Here is a 13,735-nt window from a genome sequence, read left to right as displayed (position 1 = left end):
AAACATAAAAAGAAGCAACAGGAAATAACAAATATTGATTGAGTTTCCCTTGTCTTCAGGTAACAATTCAAAACCTCTTTGAACGTGGGAATGTCAGCATTGACGCTCAACTCGATACCGATCAGACAGTATTCCTCCAAATTTTGAAACTCTCCCTTATAATTTCAGCCTTTTGTTTACCTTTCTGACAAATAATTTTTTATAGTCTTTGCGATACTGTCAGGTGGGTACTTGTTAAGTTTTGCATTGGTTTTAATTTACGAAAGGCAAGAGTTTAACTGTCCCATTGGATATTCGTTAACATTTCAATACCAAATTTCAAATTTCATCCAGGTCTCGAATTTACATAATTTTTTTGTGCACTAGTTGATTTCTGTTCTCTGAATTTTTGTACGTACTTTTCTGGACTTTTTATTTAAAAAAGAAACAGATAATATTATGGAGCCTAAAAAGAGTGGAATTTCAAAAACTGTGCTCATCATAGAAACCAAGCAAGAGATAATAGCCAAGGTAGAGAGTAGGCAGAAGATGTCTGATGTTGCTAGGCAGTATGGCTTGAACAGGTCTACAGCAGGCACAATCTTAGCTATGAAAGATATATCAAGAAGTCTCAAGCAGCTAAAGGAGTAATGAAAATCACATCTCAAAAATAAAGAGCATTGAAGAGCTCATACTGGAACCTGAACTGATGTGACAACAGAAGAACTCCAAGAACTCTTAAATGAAGACCACCAAGAAATTTAGCAACATGTGTTTTCTTCCGAAAAAGAGAAAGACGAAAGAGGACTGATGCTGACATCTGCTATTAAAGATCTTTTGAAGAAGTGGGAGTATGTCAGAACAACAGTCTTAGAATGGCATCCAAACCAGGTTGAGGTTAATAGGCTTAGGGATCTCTACAATTACTTCTGAAAAATCCTACAGAGGAGAGAAAAGCAATCGACATTAGACAGATTCTTTAGGTTCTTTAACCCCCACAAACGGAAAAAAAACATGACTAATAAAAATGCAAGACTGTATATATGTATTTTTATTATTACGTATAAATAAATGTAGTAAGAAAATATATATTTTTATATTTTTTTGGGGTCTCCAGAACAAATTAATCAAATTCCCACAAAAACCTACGATAAATCAATGGGTACATTCATAAAGTCAAACAAATTCAATGCATTAGTAATGAATTAGTCAAAAAGTAGTAGTCTTGCTCAGTGCACATGCTCTGCAGTGATGATGTTTCAAACAAAATTCACGTAGGAATTAGTTTACTTCATTAAGAAAATGGAACCTGAACGTATTGATGTTTCTAAATCTACTCAAGTGTTTAAATTGTGAATTAAAACATGAAATGATAGAAATAACTGTCCACCCAAAGCGATCTAAAAAAAATATTTCGGATAACGCTGCATTAGCAACATTCATATCTTTGATTTTAGAAACAGCTGTTTAATTATAAACGAATCAGTTGAAAAGTCTAACGAAATAAGAATAACAATGACATCATTCTAATTTAACTCGTTTGACTTTATGAATGTACCCAACAATCAGTTAACGAACAATTCGGGTAGCAAACAAACTCTTGGAACAGATTATGTTTATTAACTGATCACCCACTGTATTCATAATTTATTCTGTTTAACATATTTAATAATAAATTTAGAACCAAAGCAGGTTTAAGTAATGATTTGAGAAATTCCTTCTTGGCCTTCAATTTTCAATTGCAGATCTATACATTCACTGTTATCCATCTGTTTGTCCTTTATTAATCTTGAGAATAGAGTTAGATAGATTAAAATGAGAACAGATATGGAAAGCTTACCCCAATTACTGTATTTTACGGACTATAAGACGCACAGACTTAATGTTTAAGCAATTTTTTTAAAAAAAATACCCATAAGACGCTACGGACTATAAGACTCACCTGAATTTTGGAGGCAATTTTTCAAAGAAAAAAGTGCGTCTTATAGTCCGTAAAATACGGTAACTATATAGGAACTTCTGGTCTGGACTGGAGTCATGATTTCAATTCAAAATTTTCTCAAGAATGGAGTTAGATAGATGACCAACTTAAATTGATTGTTATCAGAAGTACAGGTATACCTCGTCTTACATCGGTAATTGGTTCCAGGAGAGGCGACATAAGTCGAATTTACTTGTGTAGTTACGACGTAAGTCGTAGTTTTGATTTACATTGTAACTAAACACCAACAATGGAGGAAATGCCAATAATGAGCACTTAAAGATCACTAAATAAGATGACAACACAGAAACACAGATGTTTTCGTGTTTTGTTCTCTAGGATTTATGATGATTATATTAACATTTACTGTAAATGTACATATTTTAATATGATTTTATGTGCTTTCAACGCTTTTCTAGTGATATTACGACTTCAATGTTTGTGGCGGACGGATTTAAAGCCGAATAAACTGACTTAAACTTGATTTTTATTTTTGCATAATCAAGAGCGACATAACTTGAGGTATACCTGTATAATGTGCAGGGACAAGACACTAAAATTCAGACCAAATATGGAAAGCTTAGGGGCTGGAGATTCCGATTAACTATATACAAACTTCCAGTCCAGACTATAAATCACATGACTTCTTTTAAATTAAAAGATGATTGTCACAATGCCACAGCTGCAATTTTTAATGTCACAATAAATAGTCTTATATTCATTTGATTAATTTTAAATTGTAATATTATAAAGTTTAAAGTAATTATTTTTCAAATTTGCCTGAGGTTGTCTGTGTATTTATATATTTGTTTTATTACTTGTTTGATATGTGTTCAAGAACTATTTATGGAATAAGACTTATGTATAAAAGGTTGTTGGCCTTTAGTCAAAAATCTTTTTATTTTGTAAGTGTAAGAGTTGGGTAGCTTTTATAATAATTTATTTTGTAATTGTTGAAATGGACATTACATACATAAAAGTCAGGCACATGGTGGAACAGACTGCTATACACATCTGGCAGAAGGAATGGAATGATGGGAACACTGGTCGGTTGACCCATCGTTTCCTTCCCAACATTCAGGACTGCCTTATTATGAAACACTTGAACGTTAACTTTTTCTCAGCGCAAGTGTGCAAATCTGTGCAAATAAGAACGAAAGTTACCGTGACCAGTCTAAGGTCACGGTAACTTTCGTTCTTATTTGCACAGATTTGGACACAGTGAAACAGACACATATCAGTGTAGTGACACAGCGGAACAGGATGTTGAACACTTCATTTTCGATTGCAAGATCTTCAAAAGACAACGGGAAAACCTACAGTACTGCACATTGTACAATGAATACAACTGGCCTTGTCCCTTTCAGAAGCTGATCACAAACAAGCAAATGTTTGAAAGACTAATGAAGTTCATCAAGGAGACAGGAGCTCTCAAAGCAAACTTCAACCAAACTTAGGAAGACCTGCAAGTCATGCAGGATGTTAGTGCATTAAATCTTAGAACTGTTTGCCCTCTTTTTAAAGTGAACGGTATTTTGTTATTTGCAAACTATTTCTGGTATGTTCTTATAGTCATTCAAGACAGCAGTAAGTTTCTGCAATGTTACATCAACTTATATACAAATGTAAATCTTTTTCCATTCTGTTAAATTGTTAATTATTATTATGTTGTATTCCTGTTTCAAGCAACATTGTGCACAAGCGATATGCTTGGTTTCAGCCTAAGGCATGGGTACTCTGTTTATATTGCTTCACACATTGTTGGGTTTTCATTTCATTGTAAATACATGAATGTTTGTGTTGGTATTGTGTGTGTGCCCTCGGCAAATCATTTCCAAGAAACTGATTGCGCAATATTCTGTAAACTTTACAATTGACAAATTCTGGAATGAATATAATCTTTGCTGTTTTCCTCATTTTGATCTGTTTTCTGTTACATTAGGTATAAACCTAATCCTTACAACCAAATGGCTGTATTATATTATTGTAAATTCCTGAAAGTGTCAGGAAGATTCTGTATATATGTACAACTTTGTATTTATTTTATTTCTTGTTAATAAATGCCAACGCAGACGCCATGATACTTCCCTTTCATCCCCTTTCCTATCTCACTTGACCTTTCCCCTTCGCCTCTTATCTTAAGCTCTTTTCTATCCCCCTCTTTTCACACCCAGGCAATACCTCTGAGTAGCCCTGGATCTTCATCCCCTGTATGTTATCGCTATCGCTACATACATAAAAGTTTTTTTTGTAATTGTATAATAAACTCTGATGGTAAATTTATTCATATGTACTTGTTTCATTGTTGGTAAAGTTTTCTAATTTTAGTGATCCATGGCTGTATTGCTAGTAAAACATTTGGTGAATTTCTTTTTAACCACATTCACACTGTCACAGTAGCCATATGCTGTTTTCTTAAGCACATTTATATATGGTTAAGAAAACAGCATATGGCTATTGTTATAAGCATATTTATATATGTTTATTAAATCAATGCTTAAGTAAACTTAAGCACTTATTAAATACATAAAACTTACAAATTCATTTTTTAAACGATATTTATTAATAAAATTATAGAATAAAAATGTCTGTTATTAACAAAATAAAAATTATTATTATTAATTTTTAATTTCATTTTTGGTAGATCAAAACAATAACTTTAACTAAAAACTTTTCAGATCCATGATCATGTCTAGAATTAACAAACATAAAAGAGAAAATTAATTTTTACCTAAAAACAATATATTTATTACATTATTATTATTGGGTTGTTCGGAAAGTAATTTCGTTTTTTCCATAGAAAAATAAACGCAATATTCTTATAATAAATAAATATTTTATTGAATTATATATTGACCATTTTGGTCTATATAATTGAAACAATGACAACAGGTATTTGACCATTTTGGTCAAATACCTGTTGTCATTGTTTCTGGTAGTAGCATGATTTCACATTCATAAAAGTTTTGATCGTTGTTTACAAAAAACTGATCCAAGTGATTTTTGACATTGTCATTTCAAGTAAATGTCTTACAGTTAAAAAAAAATTTGTATAGACCGGAACAAGTAATAATCTGAGTGTGCCCGATCTGGCGAATATGGTTGGTGTGATAACACATCCCATCTAAACTATAACAGTTTCTGAAGAGTTACCAAACTTGTGTGAAATTTGGGCATTATCATGGTAAAACACTACACTTTGTTTGTTGATCAATTCTAGCCTTTTCTGTTTGATGATATTACTCAATTTGTTTACTTGATGGTAGTACACTTTCGAATCAATTGTTAAATTGTCTGGTAAAAGCTCAAAAACAAATTTCTTTAAAATCCCACCATAGAGAGCATCTCTCTTAATAACATGTGGAACCCATATATCGAGCTTTGAAACGAAAGCCAATTTGTTTTAAGTAATAATAAACGGTTCAATTTAACAGATTTAATCTCTTAGTGATTTCATATGATGTTATACAGCAGATTACTTCAATCAGTACTTTTATTTTATTTTCATTGGCTTTAAATGGCCATCCAGAACGTGGTGTATCTTCGATATTAAAATTGCCAGAACACAATTTTGTAAACCAATTTTGGCACTGTCTTTCTCTCAACACATCTTCTCCAAACATGTACTACAATTTTTTTCTTGTTTGAACAGCATTTTGGTTTTTTAGTTATAAAAAAGCAAAATATGCCGAAAATGATGCTTTCGATTTTCCAAATTTGATGGGACACCGAAAAAAAAAAAAAAAAAAAAAAAAAACAATTGTACAGAAACAAACACAAATTTTTTACAAATAAGCCTTAAAATGTCAGCTGTTGAAGTATATAATGAAAATGTGGTTTAAAATAAAATTGGCTGGTAAAAATACATCTAATTCCTCTAGAAATAAAAAACGAAATTACTTTCCGAACAACCCAATATTATTACAAATCTTCATATACAGTATAGTTATGCTAATCTAAACCCCTGATCATGTGTATCCAAACCCCTAACTAAAATGGACTTGTCAACTGTACATTTGCAGCTCATTTGTAAACATAAGTCACACACAATGAGCATTCCTGCTTATTATGTCCGCGACTCTGTTTGACTTAATAATTCTAGCCTCTATATATTGTTGTAAAGTATCTTACAAAACAAAAAATGACCTCAAAACATAAGCATCATATCCTTACTATCATATTCCCATTAATCTGAACTTTGCATTAATTTGAAACTATCAATAGTCTCAATTAGTTCAGATTAGTATGACCATACTGTAGAATTGTCATCATTAATTCAGAAATCAATGACGACAATGACGATTATTAAAAATTTAAGCTTTATGATAGCATAACATTAAATAAAGACTAGAAAGTAAATTAAATCTCATGCTAAATAATAATCTAATGTAATATTATGATGTAACCTATTCTGTCTTACAATGTTAAAACCAACATTTTATTCAAAAATTGCCAGTACTTTCAATAGTTTACAACTATTCTTCACTTGCAATTTTTCAATAAAATGTTGGTTTTAACATTGTAAGACAAAATATGTTACATCATAACATTACACTAAATAAAGACTTCAAATTTTAAATTGTTCAAATAAATCCCAAATATATATAAAAATTTCCTATTTTTAATTTTTATGAAACTATTACAAATTTAATTACATGTAAAAATTTATTCATATAAAAAAAATATAAATATTAAAACAATTACTACTTACATAGAGAAATAAAAACCTGAGTATACGTTTGTGTGTTAAGATATATAACACATTTCCTGTATTTGGATTAATGACTGGAAGCCTATGGACTTTACTGTGGATAAGTGTCTTAATGGCTTCAAAAAGGCTGATAAATAAATTAAGTAAATTTAGAAAAATTCTAAATTAAAATATATTATTAATTCTGAAATTTAGTTAATTTGTTCAAACAAAATGAACAATTAATTAAATTAAATTTTGTCTAAACTATTAAACAAAACCTACATACAGTATGCATTAATAATACATCTAAAAAATAAAATCAAGGGATATAAGGAAATAGTAAAATTTAAAACATCCAGCAATGAATTGCATAACTTTCCCAGCAAAAAAAATTTATAGTAGTGGTATTGCCATCTGTTATGGTATTTTAAAAACATTTTATATTATTAATTATTATAAAATGGCAAAAAGTTTAATTTTGAAACTAGAGATGAGTTTTATAAAAAAAAAAAATGAGAATGCTGATAAGAAGTAAAATCTTCATTAAGTCTTATCCCACTCAAGATATGCCACATGATTATTTCCCCATCCCTTGACCTTTATACCACCACTAATAGCCCAGGATGCTCCCTAGTGGGCGTTCTAGCAACAGCGGTATCATTCCGCGATATAAATAATAATTTCATATCACAAATAAAAATAATAATATACTGAATTTCTCATGGAATATCCTACTAAAATGCAGTCAAAAATGCAAAAAATCCGCATCTAAAATAGTACAGTAGAAGTCAAGTTCTTCAGGGTAATCCTTAATCCTCTCCCCATGGTAGGAATTTTAAAATCAATGTGCAGTCTCATGGCATACCCTACTAAAACGCAGTCAAAAATGCAAAAAAATCACATTTATTGTTATTTTAATATTGTTACACAAAAAATTGAATTTAATGTTAATTTAAATAATAGCTAGGGGTACCCCTAGGCCGTTTTTGACATACCATGACAGAGACTGCCCAGTTTTTCAGTTTTATATAGTATGTAATTTAATAGCATCAATCTCCTAATAAAGAAACCTTCCTGCATAATTTCAGAAAGTTTTGACAGAAGAGCTTCAAAATGGTTAAACAAATTTGTGCCTCTACACACACTATTATCCATACATACAGGGGAAAAAAAAAAATCCAGATTTATTTGCATTTCTTAACATATCAAGAAATGCAAGAAAATTCGAGTCCAAAAATGTAAAAATGTTTGGGGGAGTCATTTTTGACCAACTGCCATACTTTCTCTACATTACATAAAACAACCAGGAAAGTAATATAATTTGATTCATTTAATATCTGCATGATAGAAAATTCAATATATTTAAACACAAACAAAATTATCTGATTATGCTAAATCACAAAATAAATACCTTGCATCAGGTTCAATGCTGACTAGAGATCTTGCTTTTTCTTTTAGAACATCTGAAAATGCATAACAAAACTTTATTCTTCTTTTCATTAATATCAATTTTTTATATATGATAAACACTAAACAAGGTTTGAATAATAATTCATGTAAAAAACTCAATGAAATAAATAATTATTTTATTGTTTACTTAGTAAACAATAAAAAGAATTTGATTGAAAAAGTTAAACAAGTGATTAAAATAGATCATCTTCCTTAGGAATAGTCAAAACATTAATTTCTGTATTGTAAATTAGAAATATTACTTTAAAAACATGCCATTTTAACCATCAAAAATTATTAATTACAAATAATTGCATTTTGTTTGATATTAAATGTAATCTAATAAATAAATATAAATTTATTAAGCAAGTATAAACTTATTGCTATATTTCTCATGACTCATTTTTTCACTCATATTTGGAATTTTGGAAAAGATTCACTATATGAAAAGCTTGTTGTTATCCTAATATACTACATGTTTTCATTAAAAATATTTTATTAGTAATTATTATATCATATTAAATTTATTCTTCCAATTAATTAAATACATGTAACAGAAAAATTTTATTTTATTGAAAAGATTTTAATATTTTATTCAATGAAAAATAAATTACACACACTACAAATTCATATTGTAATTTAATACAGTAAGACCCTGCTTAACGCTGCCTTGCTTAACGCTGATTCAATATAACGCGGTCTGCATGATGCCTAAAAAACACTCAAAATTTACACTGATTCAAATTAACACAGTATTTCATTGATTCGTATATAATACAATTATTCCCAAATACAAACCAATCAGCAAAAGGTGGCAATTCGTCGTAGCGCTGTACTTCCCTTAAATCTATGTTTGTTTTGTGCAATTTTGGAAAAAATATAACATCTTGGATGCCATAAGAAATATATCGACTTCGCATGGCAAGAATTAACTGATAAATGCATGAACAGAGTGTGGAAGAAGTTGTGGCTGAAGGCATTCAAGAATTCTCATCGAGAAGAACCTATTGCTGCATCGTTAGGTTGACAAAATTGTCAACTTACTCGATACAGGAGATGTAGACAAGCAGGATATTGGGGAGTTACTGCAGGTTTCTGGTAAGAGCCTTACCACCTTACCAACGATGACATTCAAGAACTGGCAGAACAAGGAATTCATGTAGAACTGGAAAATAGAGATTCTGAAGACGAATAACCCAAAAAATTTCTCTACAGTTTTCCTCAGTAAAAGTTTGATAACGATAACCAAAATCGTTGATCAAATTGTACCGAATGAGCCACAGTTTGATAGGAGTGCCATTTTGGATGCAATCTTCTGCTACTGACATTTGCTTAAGGAAAGAAAAAGAAAGCAACCAATGAAACTACATGACTTCATCGAAAAAAACAAGAATTTCAGAAGATCCAAGACCTTCGTCACAAAAAATTAACTTTATATTTCTGTGTGCATATGTTTATGTGTTATTTAACATATATTTAATTCATGAGCATGTATCTATTTTATGTTAACATATATTATTATGCAAAAATTTATGTAAAAATAACTTAAAATTATAGTAAAATTTGCTTATTTTTTGGTTATGTATTCCCATCCCTATATACTCCAAGTTAAAATGGTTTCGTTTAATGCTGTTTCGCTTAGCGCTTTGCTGTCTAGGAATGCATCCCCCGTGTTAAGCAGGGTCTTACTGTATATATCAAGAGAACAAACTGATATACGAGAGATCAAAGATGATGTCAACTACTGATATTTATCATGGGTGCAGAATATTTTCAAGACCAAAATTTTATCAGAATGTAGATTTTACATACAAAATTGTTGCACATTAGTAGAAAAACATTATGAAGGAGTTAATAATTAATAATATGTACCGTACTTTGAAATATTTTAATTAAATTGTACAAATAATTAAATAGACATATAATATAATTTGCCACAAAACACTAAAAATGATAAATGAACTAAATTTTAGATTAAAAGAACGCTTTAAGTATACATCATCACAGGATAGCATACATGATCATAAACTTGATGTAATATGTTGATTAATGGTAATAAAATTAAAATCAAATGTGACAGGCACCATTACTAATACCACAAATCGACGGCCGGATTTTGAACCAAGCGGTAAAGGTTGGCAGCCTACCGCTCTGGGGGACCCGGGATCGAATCCGAACGGGTCGAATAATCCCCAGGAATTTTTCGGGGGGTGGTCCGTTCGGATATGTCGGGCCCCGTCCCTCACCACCCGGTTGCCCCATTGTGGGCCTGGCCGAACCCATAATGGGCCTACTAAAAGAGGCCCTCTTAGTGCCCACAGGGCGGAAAGAGTTAAAAAAAAAAAAAAAAAAAAAAAAAAAAAAAAAAAAAAAAAAAAAAAAAAAAAAAAATACCACAAATCACCTATTTTTAACACAAGGTGCTAATTAGCAGACTTTTTAGCATTCAAATATGCAAAATTTCTTTACAATGGTGGTCATGCATATTAATTCAAGCTGACATAAAATTTTACCCATTCAAAACTCTTCTTTTTTGTTTCCTTTTAACACTTTCAGGACTGACCTTTTAGGTGTCATATTTCTGTGGAAAGACCTTTGTTGACTTTTTTAAAAATATTGCGTTTGAAAACGAACAACTTTATGGTTTTTATGACTAGCCTATATTAAAGGTCTTTTTTTTTCCCATTTAATTTGATATATAATAAGTAAGAATTTGTTGGTACAGATTTGATTTTCATAATTTAAACATGTATACAAATGCAAAAACCATTTTTTTTTTTTTTGGCCTTTATTTATAATTGTACTATTTGAAAAACGCATGTTCAATTCTAATTGGGTAATGGTTTGTTTTCATTCTGTTTATTATTTTTTGTCCCTTTGACAAAAATATATGATGATGTGTGCAATGAACATTTAGTTTTTGTTTCATTTATATGTCATTCCAAAAAATGTGCAAATTTCCACACATTAAAAAGTGCATTAATCCACAATAATTTGATGTTTATACTTATTTACTTATGTGTATTTAAATTTTCAGAGAACTAAACATTAAATTATTTAATAACAACAGAAATAACTTTAAATGAAAAATAATGACAAATAAAAATTTATCATTGTACAAAAAATTCGATAAAAGTTGAAAAATTTTGATATTAATTTCAAATTTTGAGAACCTATTGACAAAATTTTAATGAGCTTGAAGTATATTTCTTACAAAGGGATGATGGCCGTAGGAAATACAAGCAGACACATTTAGACCAAAGGTTACAAGAAAGTTACGGGGATAGTGTTGGGTCAAAGGTCATTCCTTTATTCACATGATTGCTGTCCAGGAAATTTTAGTTTTATTTTGGTAAAAATCAAAACTGTGGTTCAGTAACAGAGATTAACTCATCCCTGCATGCACATATCTGTTTAAGTAGGCAGCAATGTAATAGATGACTGAAGTGATAAACAAAGTAAGTATCAAAATAGCACTCTTTCTTACCATCCCTCACTACCAGAAATCTGCTATACACTATACTAATTCCCCCATGTTCATAAATAATTGGAACTGAGTAATCTTTCATGAACATTGAATTCTTGAACTTTGAATTCCATTTTCAATATTAAATTTATAATTCCTCCTAAAACTTAATGTATTACTGCTGTTTTAAAAAAATTTTAAAAAAATGAATGGCTTTATTAAATAAATATACTGTGCATTGGTTTATAGTGCTGCAAAAGTCATTTTATTTAATTCAAAAGAAAAAAATAAAAATAAAATAGTAACATAATTTATGACAGATCACATATGAATGAGTAAGTGCAATGATCTTTTAGTGTTGCACCTGCTTGAGCATCCAATTCGCACAGGTACCATCTCTAGTTTACAGTAGTATGTAACCTCCAATTTCCCAAAAGGTTAATGAAAGTTGAAATTTTGGTGTATAAATTTCTGATCATGAATATTCTAATTCTCAAACATTGAAGTCCACAAACATCACTGGTATAGTGTATAGAGTTGGGGACATCACTCAAATGCACACCAGGCACTACTGCCAACACTGCCTCACAATGACAAATGCCTCATACACTCAATGTCTGTGCATGTTTAATATACTTATTTTTAACTTATTGAAATATTGTACATTCTAATTTCACTTTTAAAATATAGGATCTCCCTGAATTTTGGCAAATTTCTCCAATTAATATCTATAGACTTAGTTGTGATGCTACTCTATTTTATTATAATGTTTTTGCAGCTATTACTATTATTAGTACTTTTCTACCACAAATTTTCCCAAAATTGCTTTAATTTCCACCAAACTTCCTTTGTACAGCCAGACATATTCTGCACCCAGATATTTATAAAGATTTTAAAACTTTACAAAAATATTACCTCTCCATGTCTCAATTTTATGTTCTTCTAATTCATCCATATGTACCTAAAAATTAAATTCACTTTTAAACATTCATATGATTACTATATAAATTACAAATTTAATGATAAAAGTAAAATATTTATCAATATGCCAAACAAAATTTAATCAAAAGGAAAACTTACCAATGGAGATTTATAATATGTTCTTAAAATATTGATGAAATCTGTTATGGTTAGCATTCCTATTAAATATAACAATAAATTTTTGATTAAAAATTTAAACTAAGTTCTAATTTTAAAAAAATACGTTATGTTATTTTGAATCTTATTAACACAACCTATTTAAATTTGATGTAAATAATGGCCAAGAGCCATTATTTTGGAATGTGGCCAACAGGATCTTTGTAGGACATCAAACACTTTTAAAAATCTTAAGTTATATTGGTAAAAACTAATAGTAAACAATTCAAGTCAATCAACATCTCCAATAAAATATTAATGCAGATCTGTCTAAAATCACAACTTTGGGAATAAAATTTTTGAAATCAACTTCAGCAAAATGAGTCAGTTTAAAGGAATCAAACTGTTTTTAAATTCAAGTACAGTTTAATAATAATTAAAGTAATATTTAACAAACATTACATTATGTAAAACTAAACTTAAATTTAAAAAATGAAACAGCAGTTTCTGCAAAAATGCTGTTATAGACATTTGCTTTAAACAGAAAATGCAAATATTTTAAAATTATTTTTGATTTTACATTAAAATCAAAAACAATTGCTGTGATCTGTTTTTTTGCTTCTGGAAATAATTAATATTTATTAAGCTTTCATTGTTTTAAAATTATAAACATCTTCAGGCTTATAACTAGAGATCTTTTCAGTTAACTTGTATATTTTTCTTCACAATTATAAAATGATGCTGATTTGCTGCGTACTTTAATCTGTTAATATGATAAATTTTCTCATGGATGTTTCATAGTATTAAGCAATATTGTTTTGAACATTCAATTTTTTTGGTAATATTTTCCTTTCTTAATGACCATAAGTCACTAATTGTTGTTAAATTTTTGTTTCTAAAACAATAAATCTTCAGATATAAGCTATATTTCTTTTAAATTTACTAATAAATCTATTTTTGAATTACTAGTAAATTACTTTAAAATTTTGCATATTGTAAAATGAGGGATGGAAGCCAAGATTTATCATCATCTGTTGTCTAAGCTGCATTTTTTTATGATTGAGATGTGCTTCAGATATATCCTTCTCTA

The 13,735-nt window shown here is 29.5% G+C and overlaps 1 protein-coding gene across 6 annotated transcripts in view; it reads right to left on the bottom strand.

The window, feature by feature from the left end:
* Positions 1–13,735, bottom strand: part of LOC136984366 (5'-AMP-activated protein kinase subunit gamma-1-like) — a 131,942-nt gene that overhangs the window by 14,095 nt on the left and 104,112 nt on the right. For all 6 annotated transcript variants that reach the window (XM_067281325.1, XM_067281324.1, XM_067281328.1 and 3 more), the window contains 4 exons: positions 12,649–12,707; positions 12,484–12,529; positions 8,065–8,116; positions 6,672–6,798 (listed from right to left, as the gene is read on the bottom strand). In XM_067281325.1, the coding sequence (XP_067137426.1) occupies positions 6,672–6,798; positions 8,065–8,116; positions 12,484–12,529; positions 12,649–12,707 (284 nt within the window). The remainder of the gene's footprint in view (positions 1–6,671; positions 6,799–8,064; positions 8,117–12,483; positions 12,530–12,648; positions 12,708–13,735) is intronic.

The sequence above is a fragment of the Centruroides vittatus genome, unplaced genomic scaffold, assembly GCF_030686945.1.
Source record: "Centruroides vittatus isolate TY-2023 unplaced genomic scaffold, ASM3068694v2 contig_918, whole genome shotgun sequence".
In the NCBI taxonomy this organism is placed as follows: domain Eukaryota; kingdom Metazoa; phylum Arthropoda; class Arachnida; order Scorpiones; family Buthidae; genus Centruroides; species Centruroides vittatus.
The sequence above is the reverse complement of the archived record's forward strand: the minus strand, read 5'-3'. Positions and strand labels throughout refer to the sequence as shown.